This window comes from Pseudophryne corroboree, chromosome 3, assembly GCF_028390025.1.
Source record: "Pseudophryne corroboree isolate aPseCor3 chromosome 3, aPseCor3.hap2, whole genome shotgun sequence".
In the NCBI taxonomy this organism is placed as follows: Eukaryota; Metazoa; Chordata; class Amphibia; order Anura; family Myobatrachidae; genus Pseudophryne; species Pseudophryne corroboree.
Window position 1 is genome coordinate 456,732,227 of NC_086446.1, and position 26,185 is coordinate 456,758,411.

Genomic DNA, 26,185 nt, shown 5'->3' on the forward strand with positions numbered 1-26,185 from the left:
AAGGTTTTGAACACACCTGGGCCAGGTGAGCTTAGGTACGAGGATCCCTTCCTCCACAACAGACTTTAATTTCGGTTGATTGACTGCATTTTAAGAAATCAAGAAAAATCCTATGCTTGGTTATTCCCTTTTGCTTGTTTTGTTTTAAATGGTCGCCATGCGTGCCTACATCATGACGCTGCGTACAGGAAACGATACGGAAGTTGTTCCCAACCCCGTTCTCCGCTGTACTTCCTGCTGGCGGGTCTTCTTTATAAGGTATGTTTTGTTACACTCACTTTGTATCACCTTGACAAAGGGGCGTCACTGCCCCGAAACATGGGTGGGATTGATGTGATGGATTAAACGCACTTTGTTGCAAATATCAATTCTCATAGTCTCTGAGTGCCGCTGCTTGTCAGATGTGTCTTATGTAATGGTTTACAGAAGGCACCAGAGCAACTAATGACCATGTTAAGGTGAGAGCAGATTCAATTGAGACACACACATTATATATATATATATATATATATATATATATATATATATATATATATATATATTTATATATTAACGTTGTTCACATACTGTGCTTTATGGGTCTTGCTTGAGGCTTCTTCTTCGCTCTTTTGCAGGCCCACAAATATGCTGTGTGACTCATTCAACAATTTGCGCAGGACTGGGGAGTAGATATCTTCATCATTACGTACGATGTACATGAATGGACAGAGCGCTGAAGGAGTGGTAATACATGTAGCACCTGCAGTGTCAGAAGAAAAGAAAAAAGACACTCACTTTGTTGTTGTCTCTTTGGCATAGTTGTAGGTTAATAAAACTTCAAGTCAGCTACCCCCAACAGGAACTCCTTTTACTTTGCTTTTAGACCTGTAGACCACCTGTTATTTTTGTAGTTAGCATAACAAAAACGAGTTTTATGGTAAGAACTTACCCTTGTTAAAACTCTTTCTGCGAGGTACACTGGGCTCCACAAGTCTGGACAATGGGGTGTAGAGTAGGATCTTGATCCGAGGCACCAACAGGCTCAAAGCTTTGACTGTTCCCAGAATGCACAGCGCCGCCTCCTATATCACCCCAACTCCCAGCACAGGAGCTCAGTTTAGTTAACCAGCCCAATGCAGTAGCAGGAAAAGAGACGACAGCGGTTAGTAGCCACATACACCACACTCTCACGACAAGAGAAGTGTCAGCGGCTAATGCCATATCAACCCAAAGAAGCTAAGTGCGTCAGGGTGGGCGCCTTGTGGAGCCCAGTGTACCTCGCAGAAAGAGTTTTAACAAGGGTAAGTTCTTACCATAAAACTCGTTTTCTGCTGCGGGGTACACTGAGCTCCACAAGTCTGGACAATGGGGATGTCTTAAAGCAGTTCCTTATGGGAGGGGACGCACTGTAGCGGGCACAAGAACCCAGCGTCCAAAGGAAGCATCCTGGGAAGCGGCAGTATCGAAGGCATAGAACCTTATGAACGTGTTCCCGGAGGACCACGTAGCCGCATTGCACAATTGATCAAGGGTCGCACCACGTTGGGCCGCCCAAGAAGGTAGAATGGGCCGTAATATGAACAGGAGCTGACAGACCAGCCTTCACATAAGCATGCGCAATCACCATTCTAATCCACCTGGCCAGGGTCTGCTTGTGAGCAGGCCAGCCACGTTTGTGAAATCCAAACAAAACAAAGAGAGAATCAGCCTTTCGAATAGAAGCAGTTCTCTTCACATATATACGGAGAGCCCGTACCACATCCAAAGAACGCTCTTTGGGAGACAAATCAGGAGAGACAAAAGCTGGAACCACAATCTCCTGATTAAGGTGGAACCACAGGCGGGACATAGGGAGGTTGGATACGCAACACACCCTGAGTGAAAGTATGAACATCAGGTAAAGTCGCAATTTTTCTCTGAAACCACACCAACAAGGCAGAAATATGAACCTTGAGGGAGGCCAGACGCAGGCCTAAATCTAGGCCCTGCTGTACAAAAAGCCAAAAGTTTGGCTGTACTAAACTTGGAAGCGTCATAATGGTCAGATGCGCACCAAACAAAGTAGGAATGCCAGACCCGATGGTAAATCCGAGCAGAGGCCGGTTTCCGGGCCCGCAACATAGTTTTAATGACCTCTTCAGAAAAACTCTTAGCTCTTAAAACGGAAGCTTCAAGAGGCACGCTGACAAAGACAGCCGGGCTAGGTCCTGGTAGACACAGGGGCCCTGAACGAGGAGGTCTGGGCATTGTGGAAGTAGAAGTGGACGCTCTGACGATAGGCCTTGCAGGTCTGAGAACCAGTGCCGTCTGGGCTACGCCGGAGCTATGAGAAGCAGATTTCCTTTTTCTTGCTTGAACTTCCGAATTACCCGGGCAGGAGTGACACCGGAGGGAACACGTACGGCAGCCAAAACATCCACGGCACTGCCAGCGCATCCACGAATGCTGCTTGAGGATCCCTTGTCCTTGCTCCGAAGACCGGAACCTTGTGATTGTGTCGAGACGCCATCAGATCCACATCTGGAAGACCCCACCTTTCCACGAGGAGTTGAAACACTTCTGGATGGAGGCCCCACTCGCCGGCATGCACGTCCTGACGACTGAGAAAGTCCGCTTCCCAATTCAGGACTCCCGGAATGAATATTGCCGGTAGATGGCGTTCTGCCCAACGTAGAATCCGTGAGGCTTCCTTCATTGCCAAACGGCTTCGAGTGCCGCCTTGATGATTTATGTAAGCCACTGTGGTGGCGTTGTCCGACTGTACTTGAACAGGACGGTTCTGAATCAAATGCTGGGCTAGGTTCAACGCATTGAAGACCGCCAGCAATTCCAGAATGTTGATCGAGAGGAGAGATTCCTCCTTGGTCCACCGACCCTGCAAGGAGTGCTGCTCCAGCACCGCGCCCCAACCTCTTAGACTGGCATCTGTCGTCAACAGAACCCAGTTGGATATCCAGAAGGGATGGCCTCTGCACAATTGTCGGTCCAGGAGCCACCAGAGCAGCGACAGACGGACCTCCAGAGTCAAAGAGATCATGTGAGACCTGATCCGGTGAGGCAGGCCGTCCCACTTGGCTAGAATCAGCTTCTGGAGGGGGCGAGAATGGAATTGAGCATACTCCCCAATGTCGAATGCTGATACCATGAGGCCCAGCACCTGCATTGCTGAATGTATCGACACTTGCGGACGAGAAAGGAAGCAACAAATCCTGTCCTGAAGTTTCAGGACTTTCTCCTGAGACAAGAACAACCTCTGGTTGTGAGTGTCCAACAGCGCTCCCAGATGCACCATGCTCTGAGCAGGGACCAGGGAGGATTTCTTCCAGTTGATGAGCCACCCGTGGGCTTGTAGAAACCGGACCGTCATATCCAGATGACGCAGGAGAAGATCTGGGGAATTTGCCAGGATTAACAAGTCGTCCAGATACGGCAGTATCTTGACCCCTTGACGGCGGAGTACCACCGTCATCACCGCCATAACTTTGGTGAATACTCGCAGAGCCGTTGTTAAACCAAAAGGAAACGCCCGAAACTGGTAATGGAGGTTGCCAATAGCGAACCTCAGGTATTGTTGATGTGACACTGCTATAGGAATATGCAGGTAAGCATCCTGTATGTCCAGGGAGACCATGTAGTCCCCAGGTTCCAAGGCCAGAACTATAGAGCGAAGGGTTTCCATACGGAACTTGGAAACCTTCACAAACTTGTTCAGTGCCTTGAGGTTGAGAATGGGCCAGGAGGACCCATTCGGTTTCGGGACTAGAAACAGCGGAGAATAGTACCCCCGGCCCCTCTGAGCAAGAGGCACCTGTACTACGACTCCTGTATCCAGGAGGGTCTGTACCACCGAATGCAGAGTGTTTTCCTTTGTCTGGTCCAAAGGGACGTCTGTCTGGCAAAATCGATGAGGGGGTCGGTTTTTGAAGGCTATGGCGTAACCTCGAGTGACGACTTCCCGTACCCAGGCATCTGAAGTGGTCTTCAACCATTCCTGGGTATACCCTAGAAGCCGGCCCCCCACCCTGGGATCCCCCAGGGGGAGGCCCGCCGCGTCATGTGGCAGGCTTATCGGTCTTGGCTGCTGGCTGACGGGCAGCCCAGGCTCTTTTGGGCTTCGGCTTTCCAGGTTTGGAAGTGCGGACCTGCTTATGGTACACCTGACCTTTTGCTTTACATGAAGGACGAAAGGGGAGAAAGGACGTGCCTTTGGCCTTCGACACAGAAGGAGCTGTATTAGGCAGACAGGCAGTTTTGGCAGTAGCCAAGTCAGCCACTATCTTATTTAAGTCCTCCCCAAACAGAAAATCCCCCTTGAAAGGGAGTACCTCCAGGGTTTTTCTAGAGTCCAGATCCACAGACCAGGATCTCAGCCACCATATCCTGCGAGCCAGGACTGACGTAGTAGAGGCCTTGGCTGCTAGGATACCGGCATCAGAAGCCGCCTCTTTAATATAGCGAGAAGCTGTGACAATATAGGACAAGCATTGTCTAGCATGGTCAGAGGAGATTTCAGCTTCTAACTCCAAGGCCCATGCTTCAATAGCCTCTGCCGCCCATGTAGCTGCAATAGTGGGCCTTTGTGCAGCACCCGTGAGGGTGTAAATCACTTTTAGACAACCCTCGACACGTTTATCCGTAGGCTCTTTTAGAGACGTGACGGTAGTGACAGGTAGAGCTGAGGAAACCACCATCCTAGCCACATGTGAGTCTACTGGAGGAGGCGTTTCCCAATTCTTAGACAGCTCTGGCGCGAGGGGATAGCGAGCCAGCATCCTCTTTTGAGGCACAAACTTCGTACCCGGGCTTTGCCAGGGTTCCTGACGTATATCCACTAGGTGGTCAGAGTGAGGTAAAATAAGAATTTACTTACCGATAATTCTATTTCTCATAGTCCGTAGTGGATGCTGGGGACTCCGTAAGGACCATGGGGAATAGCGGCTCCGCAGGAGACTGGGCACAAAGTAAAAAGCTTTAGGACTACCTGGTGTGCACTGGCTCCTCCCCCTATGACCCTCCTCCAAGCCTCAGTTAGGATACTGTGCCCGGACGAGCGTACACAATAAGGAAGGATTTTGAATCCCGGGTAAGACTCAAACCAGCCACACCAATCACACCGTACAACTTGTGATCTGAACCCAGTTAACAGCATGATAACAAAGGAGCCTCTGAAAAGATGGCTCACAACAATAATAACCCGATTTTTGTAACAATAACTATGTACAAGTATTGCAGACAATCCGCACTTGGGATGGGCGCCCAGCATCCACTACGGACTATGAGAAATAGAATAATCGGTAAGTAAATTCTTATTTTCTCTAACGTCCTAAGTGGATGCTGGGGACTCCGTAAGGACCATGGGGATTATACCAAAGCTCCCAAACGGGCGGGAGAGTGCGGATGACTCTGCAGCACCGAATGAGAGAACTCCAGGTCCTCCTCAGCCAGGGTATCAAATTTGTAGAATTTAGCAAACGTGTTTGCCCCTGACCAAGTAGCTGCTCGGCAAAGTTGTAAAGCCGAGACCCCTCGGGCAGCCGCCCAAGATGAGCCCACTTTCCGTGTGGAATGGGCTTTTACAGATTTTGGCTGTGGCAGGCCTGCCACAGAATGTGCAAGCTGAATTGTACTACAAATCCAACGAGCAATCGTCTGCTTAGAAGCAGGAGCACCCAGCTTGTTGGGTGCATACAGGATAAACAGCGAGTCAGATTTTCTGACTCCAGCCGTCCTGGAAACATATTTTCAGGGCCCTGACTACGTCTAGCAACTTGGAATCTTCCAAGTCCCTAGTAGCCGCAGGCACCACAATAGGCTGGTTTAAGTGAAATGCTGAAACCACCTTAGGAAGAAATTGAGGCCGAGTCCTCAATTCTGCCCTATCCGTATGAAAAATTAGGTAAGGGCTTTTATAGGATAAAGCCGCCAATTCTGATACACGCCTGGCTGAAGCCAGGGCTAACATCATTACCACTTTCCATGTGAGATATTTTAAGTCCACAGTGGTGAGTGGTTCAAACCAATGTGATTTTAGGAATCCCAAAACTACATTGAGATCCCAAGGTGCCACTGGAGGCACAAAAGGAGGCTGTATATGCAGTACCCCCTTGACAAACGTCTGAACTTCAGGAACTGAAGCTAGTTCTTTTTGGAAGAATATTGACAGGGCCGAAATTTGAACCTTAATGGACCCTAATTTTAGGCCCATAGACAGTCCTGTTTGCAGGAAATGCAGGAAACGACCCAGTTGAAATTCCTCTGTAGGGGCCTTCCTGGCCTCACACCACGCAACATATTTACGCCAAATACGGTGATAATGTTGCACAGTTACATCCTTCCTGGCTTTGATCAGGGTAGGGATGACTTCATCCGGAATGCCTTTTTCCTTCAGGATCCGGCGTTCAACCGCCATGCCGTCAAACGCAGCCGCGGTAAGTCTTGAAACAGACATGGTCCCTGCTGGAGCAGGTCCTTTCTTAGAGGTAGAGGCCACGGGTCTTCCGTGAGCATCTCTTGAAGTTCCGGGTACCAAGTCCTTCTTGGCCAATCCGGAGCCACGAGTATAGTCTTTACTCCTCTCCTTCTTATGATTCTCAATACTTTGGGTATGAGAGGCAGAGGAGGGAACACATACACTGATCGGTACACCCACGGTGTTACCAGAGCGTCCACAGCTATTGCCTGAGGGTCCCTTGACCTGGCGCAATATCTGTCCAGTTTTTTGTTGAGGCGGGACGCCATCATGTCCACCTTTGGTTTTTCCCAACGGTTCACAATCATGTGGAAGACTTCTGGGTGAAGTCCCCACTCCCCCGGGTGGAGATCGTGTCTGCTGAGGAAGTCTGCTTCCCAGTTGTCCACTCCCGGAATGAACACTGCTGACAGTGCTATCACATGATTTTCCGCCCAGCGAAGAATTCTTAAATTCAGTACTTTTTTTATTAGTTTTCAGATTAACATTAAACACATTACAAAACAAAACAAAACAAAAAACACAAAAAAAACAACAGCACAACCCACAGTAGATCCCCAGCCCAGGGAATACGCAGATTCTCCTGTCCACTAGGGACCAATTATCATAGTTATCATAGAACACCGGTGCAGGCCTAACTTCCGAAACATAGGTTGTACTTTAGAATCAGTATTGCATGCTAACAAGGCGCATATAAATCAATGAAAGCTGTATATGGATATCTATGGCAGCACATCATAAATTTGAGCTGATTTCAGAGCTAAAGCAATGGCAGGGGAACGGGAACGGGGATGGCTGACCGCGGGCGCAGGGGATAACATAGAGAAAAGAGGCAGTGTACCCAGTGCAGATTAAAAGTCACACACCCACTCTAATCCCTTGCAGCATATCTAAACACCTCGGGTTCCAGAAAGCGGGGACTCAAGCCATCGACCCCACAGGTCCTGATATTTTTTCTCCGCTTTTCTAGCTAGGTATACATATTTCTCGTGAGAGGCCGTATCGTTTACAAGAGAGACCCATGATCGCAGTGTGGGTGCATCTCTGGCTAGCCAAAGCCTAGCGATACACACCTTGGCCAGGCCGCACAGATTAATTACATATCGTTTGGCAGGGGGGTCCAGGGCATCCTCCTCCACAGCAGATAACACACATGTCGTCGGGGAGCACACAGACGAGGGAATACCCGTCCAGAATACGGCTATCTTGGGACACTGCCAGAGAATGTGCCAGAAGTCTGCATTCAGACTATCGCACCTAGGACATCTGGAGGAGTGGGTACCCCCTACATGTCTCAAGCGCACCGGCGTCATATATACTCTGTGTATTATAAACAGTTGAATTTGCTGATATCTAGTGGTGGTAGTGGATAATCGTGGAGAACATAAAGCACCCTCCCAGATCTCATCAGAGATGGCACCCAAGTCAGACTCCCACTTGTTTCTGAGAAGGGACAACGGGTCAGAATAGTGAGAGCGGAGCATGCTTGCATAAATGTTGGACACCAGATGTCCGCTTCCCAGGGACCGCAGGAGAGACTTGACCGGGGAGTCGGCAATCATTGGAGGAGTTTCGGGAAATTGTGCGTTAAGCGCGTGTCTCAGCTGCAGGTATCGGTAGAAATGAGAAGAGGGCACACTGTACTCCTGTTGAAGCTGCAGGAAGGACCTCAGTATACCATCATTATATAAGTGGCCCAGGGACGTCACACCCCACCTCCCCCACACCGCCCCAGTCCGCAGCGAAGCCAATTCTGGGAAGCCGAGGGCATTGTCCAGAGGGGTATCTGGGTCAATACCCTGGCCTAGTAGGATAACATGTACCTTTTTCCATATGAGGACGGCCTGTCTTATTATAGGGATCTTGGACAAGTTAGGGTTCCCACAAAGAAGCATCTGTAATGGAGAGCCGGCAGGGTATATCTGGAGAAGCAATTGGGAGTGCAAAGTGAGAGCATCCGTGGCGTTCACCCACTCCCATATATGTGCCAACTGTGCGGCATAGTAGTAAAATCGAAATAAAGGGAGAGCTAAGCCTCCCAACACTTTCGGCCTGGACAGAACGTCTAGTCTCAGCCTTGCTCTCCTGCTGGCCCATATCAAAGAGGAAAGCAAACCGTCAATCTGTCGAAATGTCTTCAGGTTAATATATATAGGGGATTGCTGGAGAACGTAAAGGAGTTTGGGCAAGTATACCATCTTTACCAAACTGACCCTGCCAGTAACAGTCAGGGGCAGAGACCCCCAAACCCTAACCTTCGAGCGGAGATACCCTATCAGCGGCATGACATTAAGGGAAACATAGGTACAAGGGTTATTCGATACCCATATCCCCAGGTATTTGAAGGAGTCTACCCATTTAAGGGGGGTTGGAATCACCGGGGCCTCCGAAACCGGGCCTCTAAGTGGAGTAATGGTGGATTTATCCCAGTTAATTTTGAGCCCGGAGAAACGTCCATAGTCAGTTATCAAGTCAAGAAGTTTAGGTAAGGAGGAAACAGAATCGTCCACAAAGAGCAACAGGTCATCAGCGTATAACGCTATCCTGTCTTCCCTTGCGCCAACCCTAATACCCTCAATATCTTGAGCTGCCCTAATCAAACACGCCAGTGGCTCAATAGCGATAGCAAACAGAGTCGGGGACAAAGGGCAGCCCTGCCTCGTTCCCCTGAATAGGGGGAAGGAGTCCGAGACAAACCCGTTCACCGAGACTCTGGCCATGGGCTGAAAATATAACAATTTAACATACTTGATAAAGTTGGGGCCCACACCAAACCTACTCATAGCCTCCCAGAGGAAGGCCCACTCCACCGAATCAAAGGCCTTTGCGGCATCTAAGGAGGCTATAACGGCAGAGCAGTCCTCCTCCCGAGAAGCCTGAAAATGAGTAAACAGGCGCCTCAAGTTCACAGCAGTAGACTTGCCAGGCATGAAGCCCGTTTGGTCCGGGTGGATAATTTGGGAGACAACCCGGCCAAGTCTGGAAGCCAGAACCTTGGCCAGGATTTTAATATCCGTGGGCAACAGGGAAATAGGACGATAGGATTCAACCCTCCTGGGGTCTTTATCCGGCTTGGGAATCACTATAATCAATGCCTCCGCCATAGACGGGGGAAGCGCACTTTGGGCAAGAATTTCACTGAACAACTCAAGCAACCGAGGGGCAAAGAATTTTATATATTTCTTATACAGTTCTGACGGGATGCCATCAAGGCCAGGGGCCTTACCATCGGGGGAGGCAGAGATCGCAGTCTCAATCTCCTCCACTGACAAAGGAGCATCTAGAAGGGCCCTGGCCTCACTGGAGATGGAGGGCAAATGGACCCCATCCAAGTATTCACATAGCTCCAGTGGGGAACAGGTCAACTGAGAACTATATAATGCCTGATAATATGAGACAAATTCCGCCACGATCTGGGGGGTGCGATCCAGCACCGACCCAGCCGAGTCCAAAATCTCCACTACAGTATGAGAGGAACGGTCACCCCTTGCAAGATTGGCCAAATAAGAACCTGGTCTATCGCCCGTAGCATACTGGACATGCGAGGAGAAGAGAAGTCTGTGCTGAGTTTTCCCCCACAGATAATCATTCCATTCACCCTGCGCATGAAGCCACACCAGCTTAGAAGCATCCGTGCCATCACGCACGTACGTCACTTCTGAAGCGGCCACCCGAGCCTCCAATTCAGACTCGTGTTTTCTAAAGGAGGATTTAAGACTCCCCACCCGTTTGATCAATGTACCTCTCAAGAAAGCCTTGAAAGTGTCCCATAGCAGAGACACATCCGAGGTGTCATCATGCATGACAAAGAATTCTAGCCAGCTAGCCTCCAAATCAGATCCCTCGCCCATATGCGTCAGCCAAAAGGGATTAAATTTCCACACTGCTTGGCCTCGCTGACAGTTTAAGTCAATATGTAACGATATAGGGGAGTGATCCGAGATACCCCTAGTTTCATATCTTACATTCTGAACTTTGGGCAAAAGCTCCCGGGACAGAAGAGCTAAATCTATCCTAGAGAAGGAAGAATGAGAGCGTGAAAAACATGAGTATTGCCTCAAATCAGGATTCTTCAATCTCCATGGGTCTATCAGACCCAACTCTGACACAGTGTCTGCAAACGGGGAGTTCCCGGGTCGCGGGTTGGAGGACACCCTGGACAACCTATCCAACTCATGATTTAAAACATTGTTAAAGTCCCCCATACAGATAACGGGTATGTCAGGGGAAGCAGCCATAAAGACAGATGCCTTTTTAAGGACATCGTGCGAGTATGGAGGGGGTACATACACAGCCAGCAATAACAAGGGGACGGAGTTAATTCTGCACTTAAGAAATACATATCTACCCCATTGATCCGTTTGCACAGAGTCAAGCACAAAGGGAACAGATTTCCTAATTAGAATCGACACTCCCCGGGACGCAGCTGTATGCATAGAATGGTAAGCCCATCCCACCCATGGTTTTTTAAGGGACATAATCTTAGTACCCAGTAGGTGGGTTTCCATCAAGCAAACAATATCCGACGCATAAGATTTAATCTGTCTAAGGATCAAGGAGCGCTTAACCTTGTCATTGATCCCCCGCACATTCCACGACAGAAACTTAACCGACGCCATAACAGGGCATTGTTGTGATTTCGCATAGCACCCGCGGCCAGCCACCGCCAGTGAATACCAAAGAGGATACGCCTGCAGTCAGCTGCAACATAAACACAGCGGAAATAAGCACATTGCACAGCAAAAAATAAGAACACCTGAATGTTAACAATCTAAAATAACCCCCATCCCCACCCCGTATACCACCTAAAACTAGCGGCATACCTGATTCCCTAACAACAAAACACCCTAAGGGCTAACAATCCCAACTATGGCGGAGAGCCCAATAACATACTCCACCAGTACCAACTAAGGTCAAATTCCTATATCCACTAAGGGGGCCAAGAATTTAATGACCATAAGACAGGAAAATCCCCCAGCTAAACTCAAAACAAAACCAATCCCCCCCTAGACCTTTACCCCCACCCCAACTGAGCACCCGTTAACCCCTTGAGGACTGTATGGCAGAACAACCACCGAGATCATAAGGCCCAAAATAAGCATAAAGGCAACCTCCACCAATCGCCCGTCCACAAAGCCACCCCCTCCCAGTAAAGGCCCGTAAGGGCCGCAGATAGCCCTCCGTAAATCACATAGAAGCACATTACAAACAGTGGCGCACTGACTTAGCTGAGAAATCCGAGACAGGAGTGCAATCAGCAGCCATTGCTCCCCCATTTGAAAAGTGTCCCTCCAGCCAAACTGACATCTTGCAGGGAATCATACGGAACATAACCACAAACAACTATACATCCCTCCCAAGACAACATAACAATAACATATCGAGCATAAACTAAGCAGTATACTTGCAAGTAGGGAAATCAAACACATAAGTTCAATCAGCAGCAAGCGCTCGCCGTGCCGGAAAGCGTCCGTCCAGCCACATTGATGCTTCGCGAGGGGTCGTGAAGAATTTTGTTTCCCCATCCGAGACCACCCGCAGTTTAGACGGAAAGAGCATGGCATAGGGGATATTCAATTCACGCAGCCTGCGTTTCACAGGGACAAACTGCGCTCTATCCTTCTGGACATCGACAGCAAAATCCGGAAAGACTGACACTGGGGAACCTTTCCACTTAAGGGGACCCTTGGTGCGGGCCAGTCTCAGAATCACATCTCTATCCCGGTAGTGGAGGAGCTTGGCAATAAATGTACGGGGAGGTGCCCCTGGAGGTAATGGGCGCATCGGGACCCTATGGGCGCGTTCCACTGCGAAATGTGAAGTGAACTCCTCCGCTCCAAATACATCCAACAGCCAGCGTTCAAGAAATTTTTCAGGGGAAGCACCCTCTTCTTTCTCCGGGAGTCCGACGAAACGGACATTGTTTCGCCGCAATCTCCCCTCCATATCCGTCATCTTTCTATGTACATCCATCATCTGGGACTCCAGAGCAGAAGTGCGTCTACCGAGAGGCGTAACAGTGTCTTCCAGCGTGGAGGTGCGCGTCTCAACCTCACCAACCCTCTCTCGCACCCGCTGAAGGTCCTGGTGTATAATGGATAAATCCGACTGGACCTGACCGATCCTGTCGGCCAAGCGGGCTTCACTGGCCGTGACCGCATCCAGCACCCTCTGCAGAGCAGCATCGGCGGCATCCGCAGATGAGGAGCCAGCCGACGGGGAGGGCGGCGCTGAGGTCGACTGCACCTCCCCACCCTGTTGGGACCGCGTCGGCGGATTTCTGACATACTTTTCTAACTTCGCCGCGGCCGCGGCAGACTGATGCGGCTTGACCATTATGGCCGATCGGGCAGCAGGAGGCAAGAATATATGAAATAGTATATCAAGAACTGTCCAGGGACGGCCAAGGAATAACTGAATGTAGTATATCAGAATTATCCAGTCGCTGCTTACGGGTAAGTATAGTATACCAGAACTGTTCAGTGACCGTGTATAATACCGGGAGCCTCAGTTAGCACAGAATAAATATTTGCGGGAGGATATATAGAAATCTTTCCTTCCCTCTCAGCATATGAGGCACAATAAATTGAAGGGAAGTGTGTGCTGGGAGGCTGGGGTTGACCAGCGTGTTACAGGGTGTTACAGGATCTGCAGGGGTTAACTGCACTGCTCCCTATCCTGATGGAGCAAAGCTCAACTAGGCATCAGTATTAGTATTATGGGGAGGGCACAGGCACTTATAAATTCAGCCGTGCCGTGTACCTCCTCCCCAGCGGCAGAGCACAGTGCAGGAGCCGGAGGGCACAAGCCGGGGCCGCCGGAGCGAGCAGGGAGAGAGAGCGGCGGCGGGTCACGTGGTGCTGCAGCGGCCGGGGGAGAGTTCGCCCGCCGGAGCACAGCAGGAGAGGCGCCACAGAGGGGAAGCCGCGGACCCGGCGAGGACGGGAGCAGGTCTCGGTGCGGGATGACGGGAGCCGGATGCAGGTCTCTGTGGCGGCAGCAGGAAGCCGCGGACCCGGCAATCAGTGCCCAGGACGGGAGCCCGGTGGAGGTGACAGCAGGTCTCAGTAGGGAAGACGGGAGGCGGGTGCAGGTCTCTGTGCGGGCAGCAGGATGTCAGCTACCCACGTGTAGTAGCAGGCCCGGGGCCCCCCGCACACCGCAGTCACTCTAATTCAGAGGGTAGTTTGCTGGCAAGTCTCCAAGCGGGCCAGGGGTACCCCTACACTATAATGCTGATATTGGGGTGGATTGCAGGCCCAGGGGGGGACACAGGATATTGGTGCAGGAGTTTAATAGCTGGAGAGACACACAGTCTGTGTGCTACTCCATGTCCGTCGAAGCCACGCCCCTCCAGCGAAGAATTCTTGCAACTTCCGTCATTGCCCTCCTGCTTCTTGTGCCGCCCTGTCTGTTTACGTGGGCGACTGCCGTGATGTTGTCCGACTGGATCAACACCGACTGACCCTGAAGCAGAGGCCTTGCCTGACTTAGGGCATTGTAAATGGCCCTTAGTTCCAGGATATTTATGTGAAGTGACGTTTCCATGCTTGACCACAAGCCCTGGAAATTTCTTCCCTGTGTGACTGCTCCCCAGCCTCTCAGGCTGGCATCCGTGGTCACCAGGACCCAATCCTTAATGCCGAATCTGCGGCCCTCTAGGAGATGAGCACTCTGTAACCACCACAGGAGAGACACCCTTGTCCTTGGAGACAGGGTTATCCGCTGATGCATTTGAAGATGCGATCCGGACCATTTGTCCAGCAGATCCCACTGAAAAGTTCTTGCGTGGAATCTGCCGAATGGAATCGCTTCGTAAGAAGCCACCATCTTTCCCAGGACCTTTGTGCATTGATGCACTGACACCTGGCCTGGTCTTAGGAGGTTCCTGACTAGGTCGGATAACTCCCTGGCTTTCTCCTCCGGGAGAAACACCTTTTTCTGTACTGTGTCCAGAATCATCCCTAGGAACAGCAGACGTGTCGTCGGAATCAGCTGCGATTTTGGAATATTTAGAATCCAACCGTGCTGTCGTAGTACTATTTGAGATAGTGCTACTCCGACCTCTAACTGTTCTCTGGACCTTGCCCTTATCAGGAGATCGTCCAAGTAAGGGATAATTAAGACGCCTTTTCTTCGAAGAAGAATCATCATTTCGGCCATTACCTTGGTAAAGACCCGGGGTGCCGTGGACAATCCAAACGGCAGCGTCTGAAACTGATAATGACAGTTCTGTACCACAAACCTGAGGTACCCTTGGTGAGAAGGGCAAATTGGGACATGGAGGTAAGCATCCTTGATGTCCAGAGACACCATATAGTCCCCTTCTTCCAGGTTCGCTATCACTGCTCTGAGTGACTCCATCTTGAACTTAACCTTCTTATGTAAGTGTTCAAGGATTTCAGATTTAAAATGGGTCTCACCGAGCCGTCCGGCTTCGGTACCACAAACAGCGTGGAATAATACCCCTTTCCCTGTTGTAGGAGGGGTACCTTGATTATCACCTGCTGGGAATACAGCTTGTGAATGGCTTCCAATATCGCCTCCCTGTCGGGGGGGAGACGTTGGTAAAGCAGACTTCAGGAACCGGCGAGGGGGAGACGTCTCGAATTCCAATTTGTACCCCTGAGATACTACCTGCAGGATCCAGGGGTCCACTTGCGAGTGAGCCCACTGCGCGCTGAAAATCTTGAGACGGGCCCCCACCGTGCCTGAGTCCGCTTGTAAGGCCCCAGCGTCATGCTGAGGACTTGGCAGAAGCGGGGGAGGGCTTCTGTTCGTGGGAAGAGGCTGTCTGCTGCAGTCTTTTTCCCCTTCCTCTGCCCCGGGGCAGATATGAGTGGCCTTTTGCCCGCTTGCCCTTATGGGGACAGAAAGGACTGAGCCTGAAAAGACGGTATCTTTTTCTGCTGCGAGGTGACTTGGGGTAAAAAGGTGGATTTCCCGGCCGTTGCCGTGGTCACCAAGTCCGATAGACCGACCCCAAATAACTCCTCCCCTTTATACGGCAATACTTCCATATGCCGTTTGGAATCCGCATCCCCTGACCACTGTCGCGTCCATAATCCTCTTCTGGCAGAAATGGACATCGCACTTACTCTTGATGCCAGAGTGCAAATATCCCTCTGTGCATCTCGCATATATAGAAACGCATCTTTTAAACGCTCTATAGTCAATAATATATTGTCCCTGTCCAGGGTATCAATATTTTCAGTCAGGGAATCCGACCAAGCCACCCCAGCACTGCACATCCAGGCTGAGGCGATTGCTGGTCGCAGTATAATACCAGTATGTGTGTATATACTTTTTAGGACATTTTCCAGCTTCCTATCAGCTGGTTCCTTGAGGGCGGCCGTATCAGGAGACGGTAACGCCACTTGTTTTGATAAGCGTGTGAGCGCCTTATCCACCCTAGGGGGTGTTTCCCAGCGCGCCCTAACCTCTGGCGGGAAAGGGTATAATGCCAATAATTTTTTAGAAATTAGCAGTTTTTTATCGGGGGAAACCCACGCTTCATCACACACCTCATTTAATTCATCTGATTCAGGAAAAACTACGGGTAGTTTTTTCACACCCCACATAATACCCTTTTTTGTGGTACTTGTAGTATCAGAAATGTTCAAAACCTCCTTCATTGCCGTGATCATGTAACGTGTAGCCCTACTGGAAAATACGTTTGTTTCTTCACCGTCGACACTAGAGTCAGTGTCCGTGTCTGTGTCTGTATCGACTTGATGTAACGGGCGCTTTAGAGCCCCTGACGGTGTTTGAGACGCCTGTATTAACTGATTATCCGGCTGTCTCATGTCGTCAACAGACTTTTGTAAAGTGCTGACACTATCACGTAATTCTTTCCATAAGATCATCCAGTCAGGTGTCGACTCCCTAGAGGGTGACATCACTAACACAGGCAATTGCTCCGCCTCCACACCATTTTCCTCCTCATACATGTCGACACAACGTACCGACACACCGCACACACACAGGGAATGCTCTGATAGAGGACAGGACCCCACTAGCCCTTTGGGGAGACAGAGGGAGAGTTTGCCAGCACACACCAGAGCGCTATATATATACAGGGATAACCTTATATAAGTGTTTTTCCCTAATATAGCTGCTGTATATCTTTATATGCCAATTTTATGCCCCCCCTCTCTTGTTTTACCCTGTTTCTGTAGTGCAGGACTGCAGGGGAGAGTCAGGGAGCCTTCCTCCAACGGAGCTGTGAGGAAAAAATGGCGCCAGTGTGCTGAGGAGATAGGCTCCGCCCCCTTTTCGTCAGCCTTTCTCCCGCTTTTTTATTGTAATTTAGGCAGGGGTTAAATACATCCATATAGCCCAGGAGCTATATGTGATGTATTTTTAGCCAAAAAAAGGTATTTCTATTGCGTCTCAGGGCGCCCCCCCCCCAGCGCCCTGCACCCTCAGTGACCGGAGTGTGAAGTGTGCTGAGAGCAATGGCGCACAGCTGCGGTGCTGTGCGCTACCTTAATGAAGACAGGACGTCTTCTGCCGCCGATTTTCCGGACTCTTCAGTCTTCTGGCTCTGTAAGGGGGACGGCGGCGCGGCTCCGGGACCCATCCATGGCTGGGCCTGTGATCGTCCCTCTGGAGCTAATGTCCAGTAGCCTAAGAAGCCCAATCCACTCTGCACGCAGGTGAGTTCGCTTCTTCTCCCCTTAGTCCCTCGATGCAGTGAGCCTGTTGCCAGCAGGTCTCACTGAAAGTAAAAAACCTACTTTAAACTTTTTCTCTAAGCAGCTCAGGAGAGCCACCTAGATTGCACCCTTCTCGTTCGGGCACAAAATCTTAACTGAGGCTTGGAGGAGGGTCATAGGGGGAGGAGCCAGTGCACACCAGGTAGTCCTAAAGCTTTTTACTTTGTGCCCAGTCTCCTGCGGAGCCACTATTCCCCATGGTCCTTACGGAGTCCCCAGCATCCACTTAGGACGTTAGAGAAAACTTGTTTAATCACCTTCTGACGCTTGAACCTAGCTGGTTTCTTAGGAGGAACGGATGGCTCGGGATCATCCGTAATCTGCAGAATTAACTTAATAGCCTCCAAAAGATCAGGAACATCCACATGTGAACTACCCTCCCCATCAGCCGTATCTGAGTCAGAACCTGTGGGGTCAGTGTATGCGCTGTCTTCATCAGACGAGGTGTCAGTGACAGCAGTGGATTGCGAGGAGACGAGCGCTCGCTTAGAGGACCTCTTGGTCTTAGGCGAGCGATGGTCAGACTTTTTAGTAGTCAGGGACTGGTTCAACTTCTTTAATTGAGCAGATAAATCGTCCGCCCACGGCGGGTTAGCTGCAGGGACCACATACGGTTGTACCTGCATTGGGGGTCCCATAGGGGGTGTTAGTTTATGAACTAGCGTATGCAGAAGCGTGGAAAAAGCGGCCCACGGAGGGTCAGTATGTGCCACAGTCCCACTGGGGGGCAAGGAGCCCCCAGAACCAGAGCCCACAGCTGCTATATTCTCCCCATATGTGCCTGTGGCTTCAGCAACACCAGCAGTGTGTTCCGCCCCAGAACCGTTACCCTCAGAAGCAAACATGATATAACTTGCAGTGTGAGGTAACACAGTACAATTATTAGCAGCACTATATCCCTAAACTCAAACCCCTGCGCAGTGTAGCCAGCACCAGCAGAGATAAAGGAGAGATATGGTGACTAAATCACAGAGAAAAATACGTAATACAGTATATCTTTGTGAAAATCCTATATTAAATAACACCTGACGCACCAAGCCACCTCAGGTTATAGAATATAGGGATAGCAAGTTGAGTGAAAGACACGAGATGGACACCACTCAGCTATCAATGCACACACAAATAGTCACAGTTTGTACAATGCAGAGGTTATTACAGACAATAATACTGCACTGGACTAGCTTACACAGCTATATAGTCAATAGATATAACACTACACAGTAAGAAACTGGATGTATATCACAGGGTAATTGTACTATAAACCCCTGACTAAATGCACTCTTTCTTACTAACACTGACTAAAAAGGCAGGTAGAATACTTAAGTGTCATGTAAAGGCACAGCGCTGACAACCAGGCGGCTTTACATAGGAGGATTTGCCCAAGCAGTCCCAGGAACAGTGAGCTGAGGAGTAATGGCGCCGCAGACACTGACAGGGAGTGAGGAAAAGACAGAGATGCAGCTCCAGGGCGGGAACACTTGCTGGAAATGGCGCCCTGGGGCTGGGGGAGGGGCTTCAGGTCTAAGCCTTATCCCCCTTGCTGGCAAAACCACCGGGTACTGTGGGCGATATTAAAATCGGTTTTAAGAGAAAACCTGACCTGCGCCCATGCCCTGGTGATCTAGTGGGATCGCCTGTATCCACAGTGTCCACCGCCAGCGCGCGCGGCCCGCCTCCCACTGACCGCGCCGGATCGCGAGCGGGACCCACTTACCACCTCCCGAAGCGCGGCCACGCGATCCTGGAGAGCCCCAGCCGTGTGTGTCTAACATGAAGAAAACCGGAGCCTCCGCTGTAGGTACCCGGCAACCAGGGCTCGGGAGTGTACAGCGCCGCTGGGGAGAGCTGGAGCTGCAGCACTGAATGTCACAAGACATTTACCACCGCTGCTGCCCTTGAAGTCTTCACTTTTTACCTCATAAAAAGCTTTTCTCAGGGCTGCTTGGAGCAGTCCCTCTGTTAAGTGCCTGCTTACTGCAGCACCAACTAACAAAACTGAGCTCCTGTGCTGGGAGGCGAGGTGATATAGGAGGCGGCGCTGTGCATTCTGGGAACAGTCAAAGCTTTGAGCCTGTTGGTGCCTCGGATCAAGATCCTACTCTACACCCCACTGTCCAGACTTGTGGAGCCCAGTGTACCCCGCAGCAGAAACAAGTATTGAAAATCAGCACATCATTCCATTTCTTTTTCTTTTTTTTTGTAGCATTACATTTTATATGAATACATGCACCCTCCAAGAAAGGAGAAGGCTAAAGCTGGCTACACACTAGACGATATGTCATCCGATCTGGCAGCTCACACCGACATATCAGGTACATCATATAGTGTGTACCCGCTATGTCGCTGACGATGTGCACTCCCACGCATTGTCAGCAACATCCTCTGTCGCCCCTGCATGTCGAATGTAGCCACCATCAGCAAGTATGTATGCACTTGCCAATGCTGCCGCCCCCCCCACCGGGTCCCATCGCCCACGATATTGCTGGGTACACACATTGTGTAGCGTACCCAGCTTAACAGGAGACTGGGAATCCATGAAACAAAATTAAAGATATAAAATAACAAAAAACATGATTGTTATTATTAGCATTAATATACTGTATAGTGTGCCACAAAATTCCATAGCATTTTACCGAGCAAGCTTACAAGCAGGAAAGGCATAGTATAAAACTACAATGGTAACATAAATATAATTATGTGTATATGTAACGGCAAAGTTACAAGAACTAAACAGGAAAGATGAACAAGAGAGGGGGAACCATGCCTAAGAGCTTACAGTCAAAAGGGGAGAGGTACTGTAGGAATGGTAGTGCTTGATAGACAAAAAGTAGCACGGAGTGGGTAGGGACTACATGGTGGTCTGGTAAGTTTAAGTCAATAATCAGTGAGTTTAGAAGGATTTTAAAGAGTTTAATTTAAATTTTAAGGAGTTTAAAGTTGAGGCAAGAGAAACAAGGGTAGAATATTAAAGAGACAGGAAGAGTTCTATATGTTCGGGAGGAGGGAGTGAGAGGTGGCAATTAGTGAGGAGAAAAAGATGGACACCAGCTGACTGTAGTGGGCAATTGGGAGAACGGAGGGAAATGAGGTTGGTAATGTAGGTGGGAGTGGAGAGTGTAACAGCATTGAGATGATGGGGAGGAGTTTATAATAAGAATTTACTTACCGATAATTCTATTTCTCGTAGTCCGTAGTGGATGCTGGGGACTCCGTCAGGACCATGGGGTTTAGCGGCTCCGCAGGAGACAGGGCACAATAATAAAAGCTTTAGGATCAGGTGGTGTGCACTGGCTCCTCCCCCTATGACCCTCCTCCAAGCCTCAGTTAGGATACTGTGCCCGGACGAGCGTGCATAATAAGGAAGGATATTGAATCCCGGGTAAGACTCATACCAGCCACACCAATCACACCGTACAACCTGTGATCTGAACCCAGTTAACAGTATGATAACAACGAAGGAGCCTCTGCAAAGATGGCTCACAACAAGAATAACCCGATTTTTGTAACAATAACTATGTACAAGTATTGCAGACAATCCGCACTTGGGATGGGCGCCCAGCATCCACTACGGACTACGAGAAATAGAATTATCGGTAAGTAAATTCTTATTTTCTCTAACGTCCTAAGTGGATGCTGGGGACTCCGTCAGGACCATGGGGATTATACCAAAGCTCCCAAACGGGCGGGAGAGTGCGGATGACTCTGCAGCACCGAATGAGAGAACTCCAGGTCCTCCTCAGTCAGGGTGTGCCCCTGACCAAGTAGCATCTCGGCAAAGTTGTAAAGCCGAGACCCCTCGGGCAGCCGCCCAAGATGAGCCCACTTCCTTGTGGAATGGGCTTTTACTGATTTTGGCTGTGGCAAGCCTGCCACAGAATGTGCAAGCTGAATTGTACTACAAATCCAGCGAGCAATCGTCTGCTTAGAAGCAGGAACACCCATCTTGTTGGGTGCATACAGGCTAAACAGCGAGTCAGATTTTCTGACTCCAGTCGTCCTGGAAACATATATTTTCAGGGCCCTGACAACGTCAAGTAACTTGGAGTCCTCCAAGTCCCTAGTAGCCGCAGGTACCACAATAGGTTGGTTCATGTGAAAAACAGAAAACACCTTAAGGAGAAATTGAGGACGAGTCCTCAATTCTGCCCTGTCAGAATGAAAAATTAAGTAAGGGCTTTTATATGATAAAGCCGCCCATTCTGACACACTCCTGGCTGAAGCCAGGGCTAATAGAATCTTCACCTTCCATGTGAAATATTTTAATTCCACAGTGGTGAGTGGATCAAACCAATGTGACTTTAGGAAACTCAAAACAACATTGAGATCCCAAGGTGCCACTGGGGGCACCAAAGGAGGCTGTATATGCAGTACCCCTTTTACAAACGTCTGAACTTCAGGCACTGAAGCCAGTTCTTTCTGGAAGAAATTCGACAGGGTCGAAATTTGAACCTTAATGGACCCTAATTTTAGGCCCATAGACAGTCCTGTTTTCAGGAAATGTAGGAAACGACCCAGTTGGAATTCCTCTGTAGGGACCTTCTTGGCCTCACACCACGCAACATATTTTCGCCAAATGCGGTGAAAATGTTTTGCGGTTACATCCTTCCTGGCTTCGACCAGGGTAGGGATGACTTCATCTGGAATGCCCTTTCAGGATCCGGCGTTCAACTGCCATGCCGTCAAACGCAGCAGCGGTAAGTCTTGGAACAGACAAAGCCCCTGCTGGAGCAGGTCCTCTCTTAAAGGTAGAGGCCACGGTTCTTCCGTGAGCATCTCTTGAAGTTCCGGGTACCAAGTCCTTCTTGACCCATCCGGAACCACGAGTATCGTTCTTACTCATCTCCTTCTTATGATTCTCAGTACTTTTGGTATGAGATGCATAGGAGGGAACACATACCCTGACTGGTACACCCACAGTGTTACCAGAGCGTCCACCGCTATTGCCTGAGGGTCCCTTGACCTGGCGCAATATCTGTCTAGTTTTTTGTTCAGGCGGGACGCCATCATGTCCACCTTTGGTTTTTCCCAACGGTTTACAATCATGTGGAAGACTTCCCGCTGAAGTCCCCACTCTCCCGGGTGGAGGTTATGCCTGCTGAGGAAGTCTGCTTCCCAGTTTTCCACTCCCGGAATTAACACTGATGAGAGTATTATCACATGATTTTTTGCCCAGCGAAGAATCCTTGCAGTTTCTGCCATTTCCCTCCTGCTTCATGTGCCGCCCTGTCTGTTTACGTGGGCGACTGCCGTGATGTTGTCCCACTGGATCAATACCGGCTGACCTTGAAGCAGAGGTCTTGCTAAGCTTAGAGCCTTGTAAATTGCCCTTAGCTCCAGTATATTTATGTGGAGAGAAGTCTCCAGACTTGATCACACTCCCTGGAAATTTTTTCCTTGTGTGACTGCTCCCCAGCCACTCAGGCTGGCATCCGTGGTCACCAGGACCCAGTCCTGAATGTCGAATCTGCGGCCCTTTCATAGATGAGCACTCTGCAGCCACCGCAGAAGAAAACACCCTTGTCCTTGGAGACAGGGTTATCCGCTGATGCATCTGAAGATGCGATCCGGACCATTTTCCCAGCAGATTCCACTGAAAGGTTCTTGCGTGAAATCTACCGAATGGGATCGCTTTGTAAGAAACCACCATTTTTCACAGGACCCTTGTGCAATGATGCACTGATACCTTTCCTGGTTTTAGGAGGTTCCTGACTAGCTCGGATAACTCCCTGGCTTTCTTCTCCGGGAGAAAACATCCTTTTCTGGACTATGTCCAGAATCATTCCTAGGAACATTAGACGTGTCGTCGGAAAAGCTGCGATTTTGGAATATTTAGAATCCACTCGTGCTGTCGTAGAACTACTTGAGATAGTGCTACTCCGACCGCCAACTGTTCTCTGGACCTTGCCCTTATCAGGAAAGCGTCCATATTTCTTTTAGGAAGAATCATCATTTCGGCCATTACCATGGTAAAGACCCGGGGTGCCGTGGACAATCCAAACGGCAGCGTCTGAACTGATAGTGACAGTTCTGTACCACGAACCTGAGATACCCTTGGTGAGAAGGGCAAAATTTGGACATGTAGGTAAGCGTCCCTGATATCCAGTGACACCATATCGTCCTGGTTCGCTATCACTGCTCTGAGTGACTCCATCTTGATTTGAACCCTTGTATGTAATTGTTCAAATCTTTTAGATCTCACCGAGCCGTTTGGCTTCAGTACCACAATATAGTGTGGAATAATACCCCTTCCCTTGTTGTAGGAGGGGTACATTGATTATCACCTGCTGGGAATATAGCCTGTGAATTTTTTCCCAATACTGCCTCCCTGTCGGAGGGAGACGTTGGTAAAGCAGACTTCAGGAACTTGTGAGGGGAAGACGTCTCGAATTTCCAATGTACACCTGGGATACTACGTGTAGGATCCAGGAGTCCACTTGCGAGTGAGCCCACTGCGTGCTGAAACTCTTGAGATGACCCCCCACCGCACCTGAGTCCGCTTGTATGGCCCCAGCGTCATGCTGCGGACTTGGCAGAAGCTGTGGAGGACTTCTGTTCCTGGGAATGGGCTGCCTGCTGCAGTCTTCTTCCCTTTCCTCTAACCCTGGGCAGATATGACTGGCCTTTTGCCCGCCTGCCTTTATGGGTACGAAAGGACTGAGACTGAAAAGACTGTGTCCTTTTCTGCTGAGATGTGACTTGGGGTAACAAAAGTGAATTTTCCAGCTGTTGCCATGGCCACCAGGTCCGATGGACCGCCCCTTTATACGGCAATACTTCCATGTGCCGTCTGGAATCTGCATCACCTGACCACTGTCGTGTCTATAAACATCGTCTGACAGATATGGACATCACATCTACTCTTGATGCCAGAATGCAAATATCCCTCTGTGCATCTCGCATATATAGAAATGCATCCTTAAAATGCTCTATAGTCAATAAAATATTGTTCCTGTCAAGGGTATCAATATTTTCAGTCAGGAAATCCGACCAAGCCCCCCCAGCGCTGCACATCCAGGCTGAGGCGATTGCTGGTCGTAGTATAACACCAGTATGTGTGTATATACTTTTTAGGATATTTTTCAGCTTCCTATCAGCTGGCTCCTTGAGGGCGGCCGTATCTGGAGACGGTAACGCCACTTGTTTTTATAAGCGTGTGAGCGCCTTATCCACCCTAAGGTGTGTTTTCCAACTCGCCCTCACTTCTGGCGGGAAAGGGTATACCTCAAATAATTTTCTATCGGAGGAAACCCACGTATCATCACACACTTTAATTTATCTGATTCAGGAAAAACTACAAGTAGATTATTCCCACCCTACATAATACCCTTATTTGTGGTACTTGTAGTATCAGAAATATGTAACACCTCCTTCATTGCCCTTAACATGTAACGTGTGGCCCTAAAGGAAAATACGTTTGTTTCTTCACCGTCGACACTGAAGTCAGTGTCCGTGTGAGGTAAATGGGCGTTTTTACAAGCCCCTGACGGTGTCTGAGACGCCTGGACAGGTACTAATTTGTTTGCCGGCCGTCTCATGTCGTCAACCGACCTTGCATCGTGTTGACATTATCACGTAGTTCCTAAATAAGCTATCCATTCCGGTGTCGACTCCCTAGAGAGTGACATCACCAATACAGGCAATTTGCTCCGCCTCCTCACCAACATCGTCCTCCTACATGTCGACACACACGTACCGACACACAGCACACACACAGGGAATGCTCTGATAGAGGACAGGACCCCACTAGCCCTTTGGGGAGACAGAGGGAGAGTTTGCCAGCACACACCAAAAACGCTATAATTATACAGGGACAACCCCTTATACAAGTGTTTTCCCTTATAGCATTTTCACATATGTAATCATATCGCCACATAAGTGCCCCCCCTCTCTTTTTTAACCCTGTTTCTGTAGTGCAGTGCAGGGGAGAGCCTGGGAGCCTTCCTCACAGCAGAGCGGAGCAGGAAAATGGCGCCGTGTGCTGAGGAGAATAGGCCCCGCCCCCTAAAACGGCGGGCTCTTCTCCCGGAGTTTGTGAGATCTGGCAGGGGTTAAATACATCCATATAGCCTCAAGGGCTATATGTGATGTATTTTAGCCATAAAAAAGGTATAATACGGGGGGCGTGGCCTGGAGGCTGAACTGAAAGGCAGCACATTCTGTGAGCCCCTCAGAGATCAAGGAGTTTTGCCCTTAAAAAATCACTCCCTGCCTGAGAAAACCCCTCCAAACTTGTTCCCCCTGACGGAGGGAACATTCACCGGTGGTGGGGTAGTGCTGCGGAATCGGGGAGCCGGTCTCCCGGCTCCTGCGGGTTGCGGCCTACCCACCACTCAGAAGCCGGGGCCTAAATTTTGGAGTCTCCAGCGGCGGGCCGTACGGAGTCTCAGCCCCATCCCTAAAGTACCCTCAAGTGCCCTGACGCAGACCCCCTGGGAGCTGACTTACGTCTCCCCATACTGACAGGACGGGGGAGGTGGCGGAAGAACGGGGAACTGGCCGGGGTGCGGACGCCGGGGATCAGGAGCTCCGGAGACGGCGGCCATTTTAGACCTCTGACCCTGAAACGGAACGGCGGACTCGGGACCCGGCGGCCTCCACTACATCCAGAGGTGAGCTGATCCCCCAACACACTCTCCCCCCTACCGCTGCATGTACTTCACACCAGCGGGCGGACACTGTTAGATTCTCCGTGCTGAACGCCGGAGGGGGACACAGCACCGCAGCAACACCGCACCTGCACCAACTTCTCTCTGAGGCTGGTCCTCAGTCCCAGCCCTGCAGCCTTCTAACCCTCATAAGGGGCATTCATCAGCTACATTAAGCGTGGGGGCTCTTGAGACCCTCTGCCCTCTCCTTGCCTGGCCTGCTAGGTGGCACCCGGCTTGCGGATCTTACCTGGTCGCTGGGGAGCCCCACTCGACGACCATCACGGTTGCCGACGTCTGTCCTCTCCCCCCCCCCTGCCTTAAGGTGCAACTGGGCTAAACAGAGTGCCATCTTCCTGCCACATAAGGGCTCT

The 26,185-nt window shown here is 50.1% G+C and overlaps 1 protein-coding gene across 4 annotated transcripts in view; it reads right to left on the bottom strand.

The window, feature by feature from the left end:
- The window catches only part of NUP85 (nucleoporin 85), a 165,794-nt gene that overhangs the window by 129,491 nt on the left and 10,118 nt on the right, over positions 1-26,185 (bottom strand). For 3 of the 4 annotated variants that reach the window (XM_063960650.1, XM_063960651.1, XM_063960649.1), the window contains exon 3: positions 568-739. The exons of the other annotated variant lie outside the window; for it this stretch is intronic. In XM_063960650.1, coding sequence (XP_063816720.1) covers positions 568-739 — 172 coding nt within the window. The remainder of the gene's footprint in view (positions 1-567; positions 740-26,185) is intronic. 4 annotated transcript variants of the gene reach the window in all.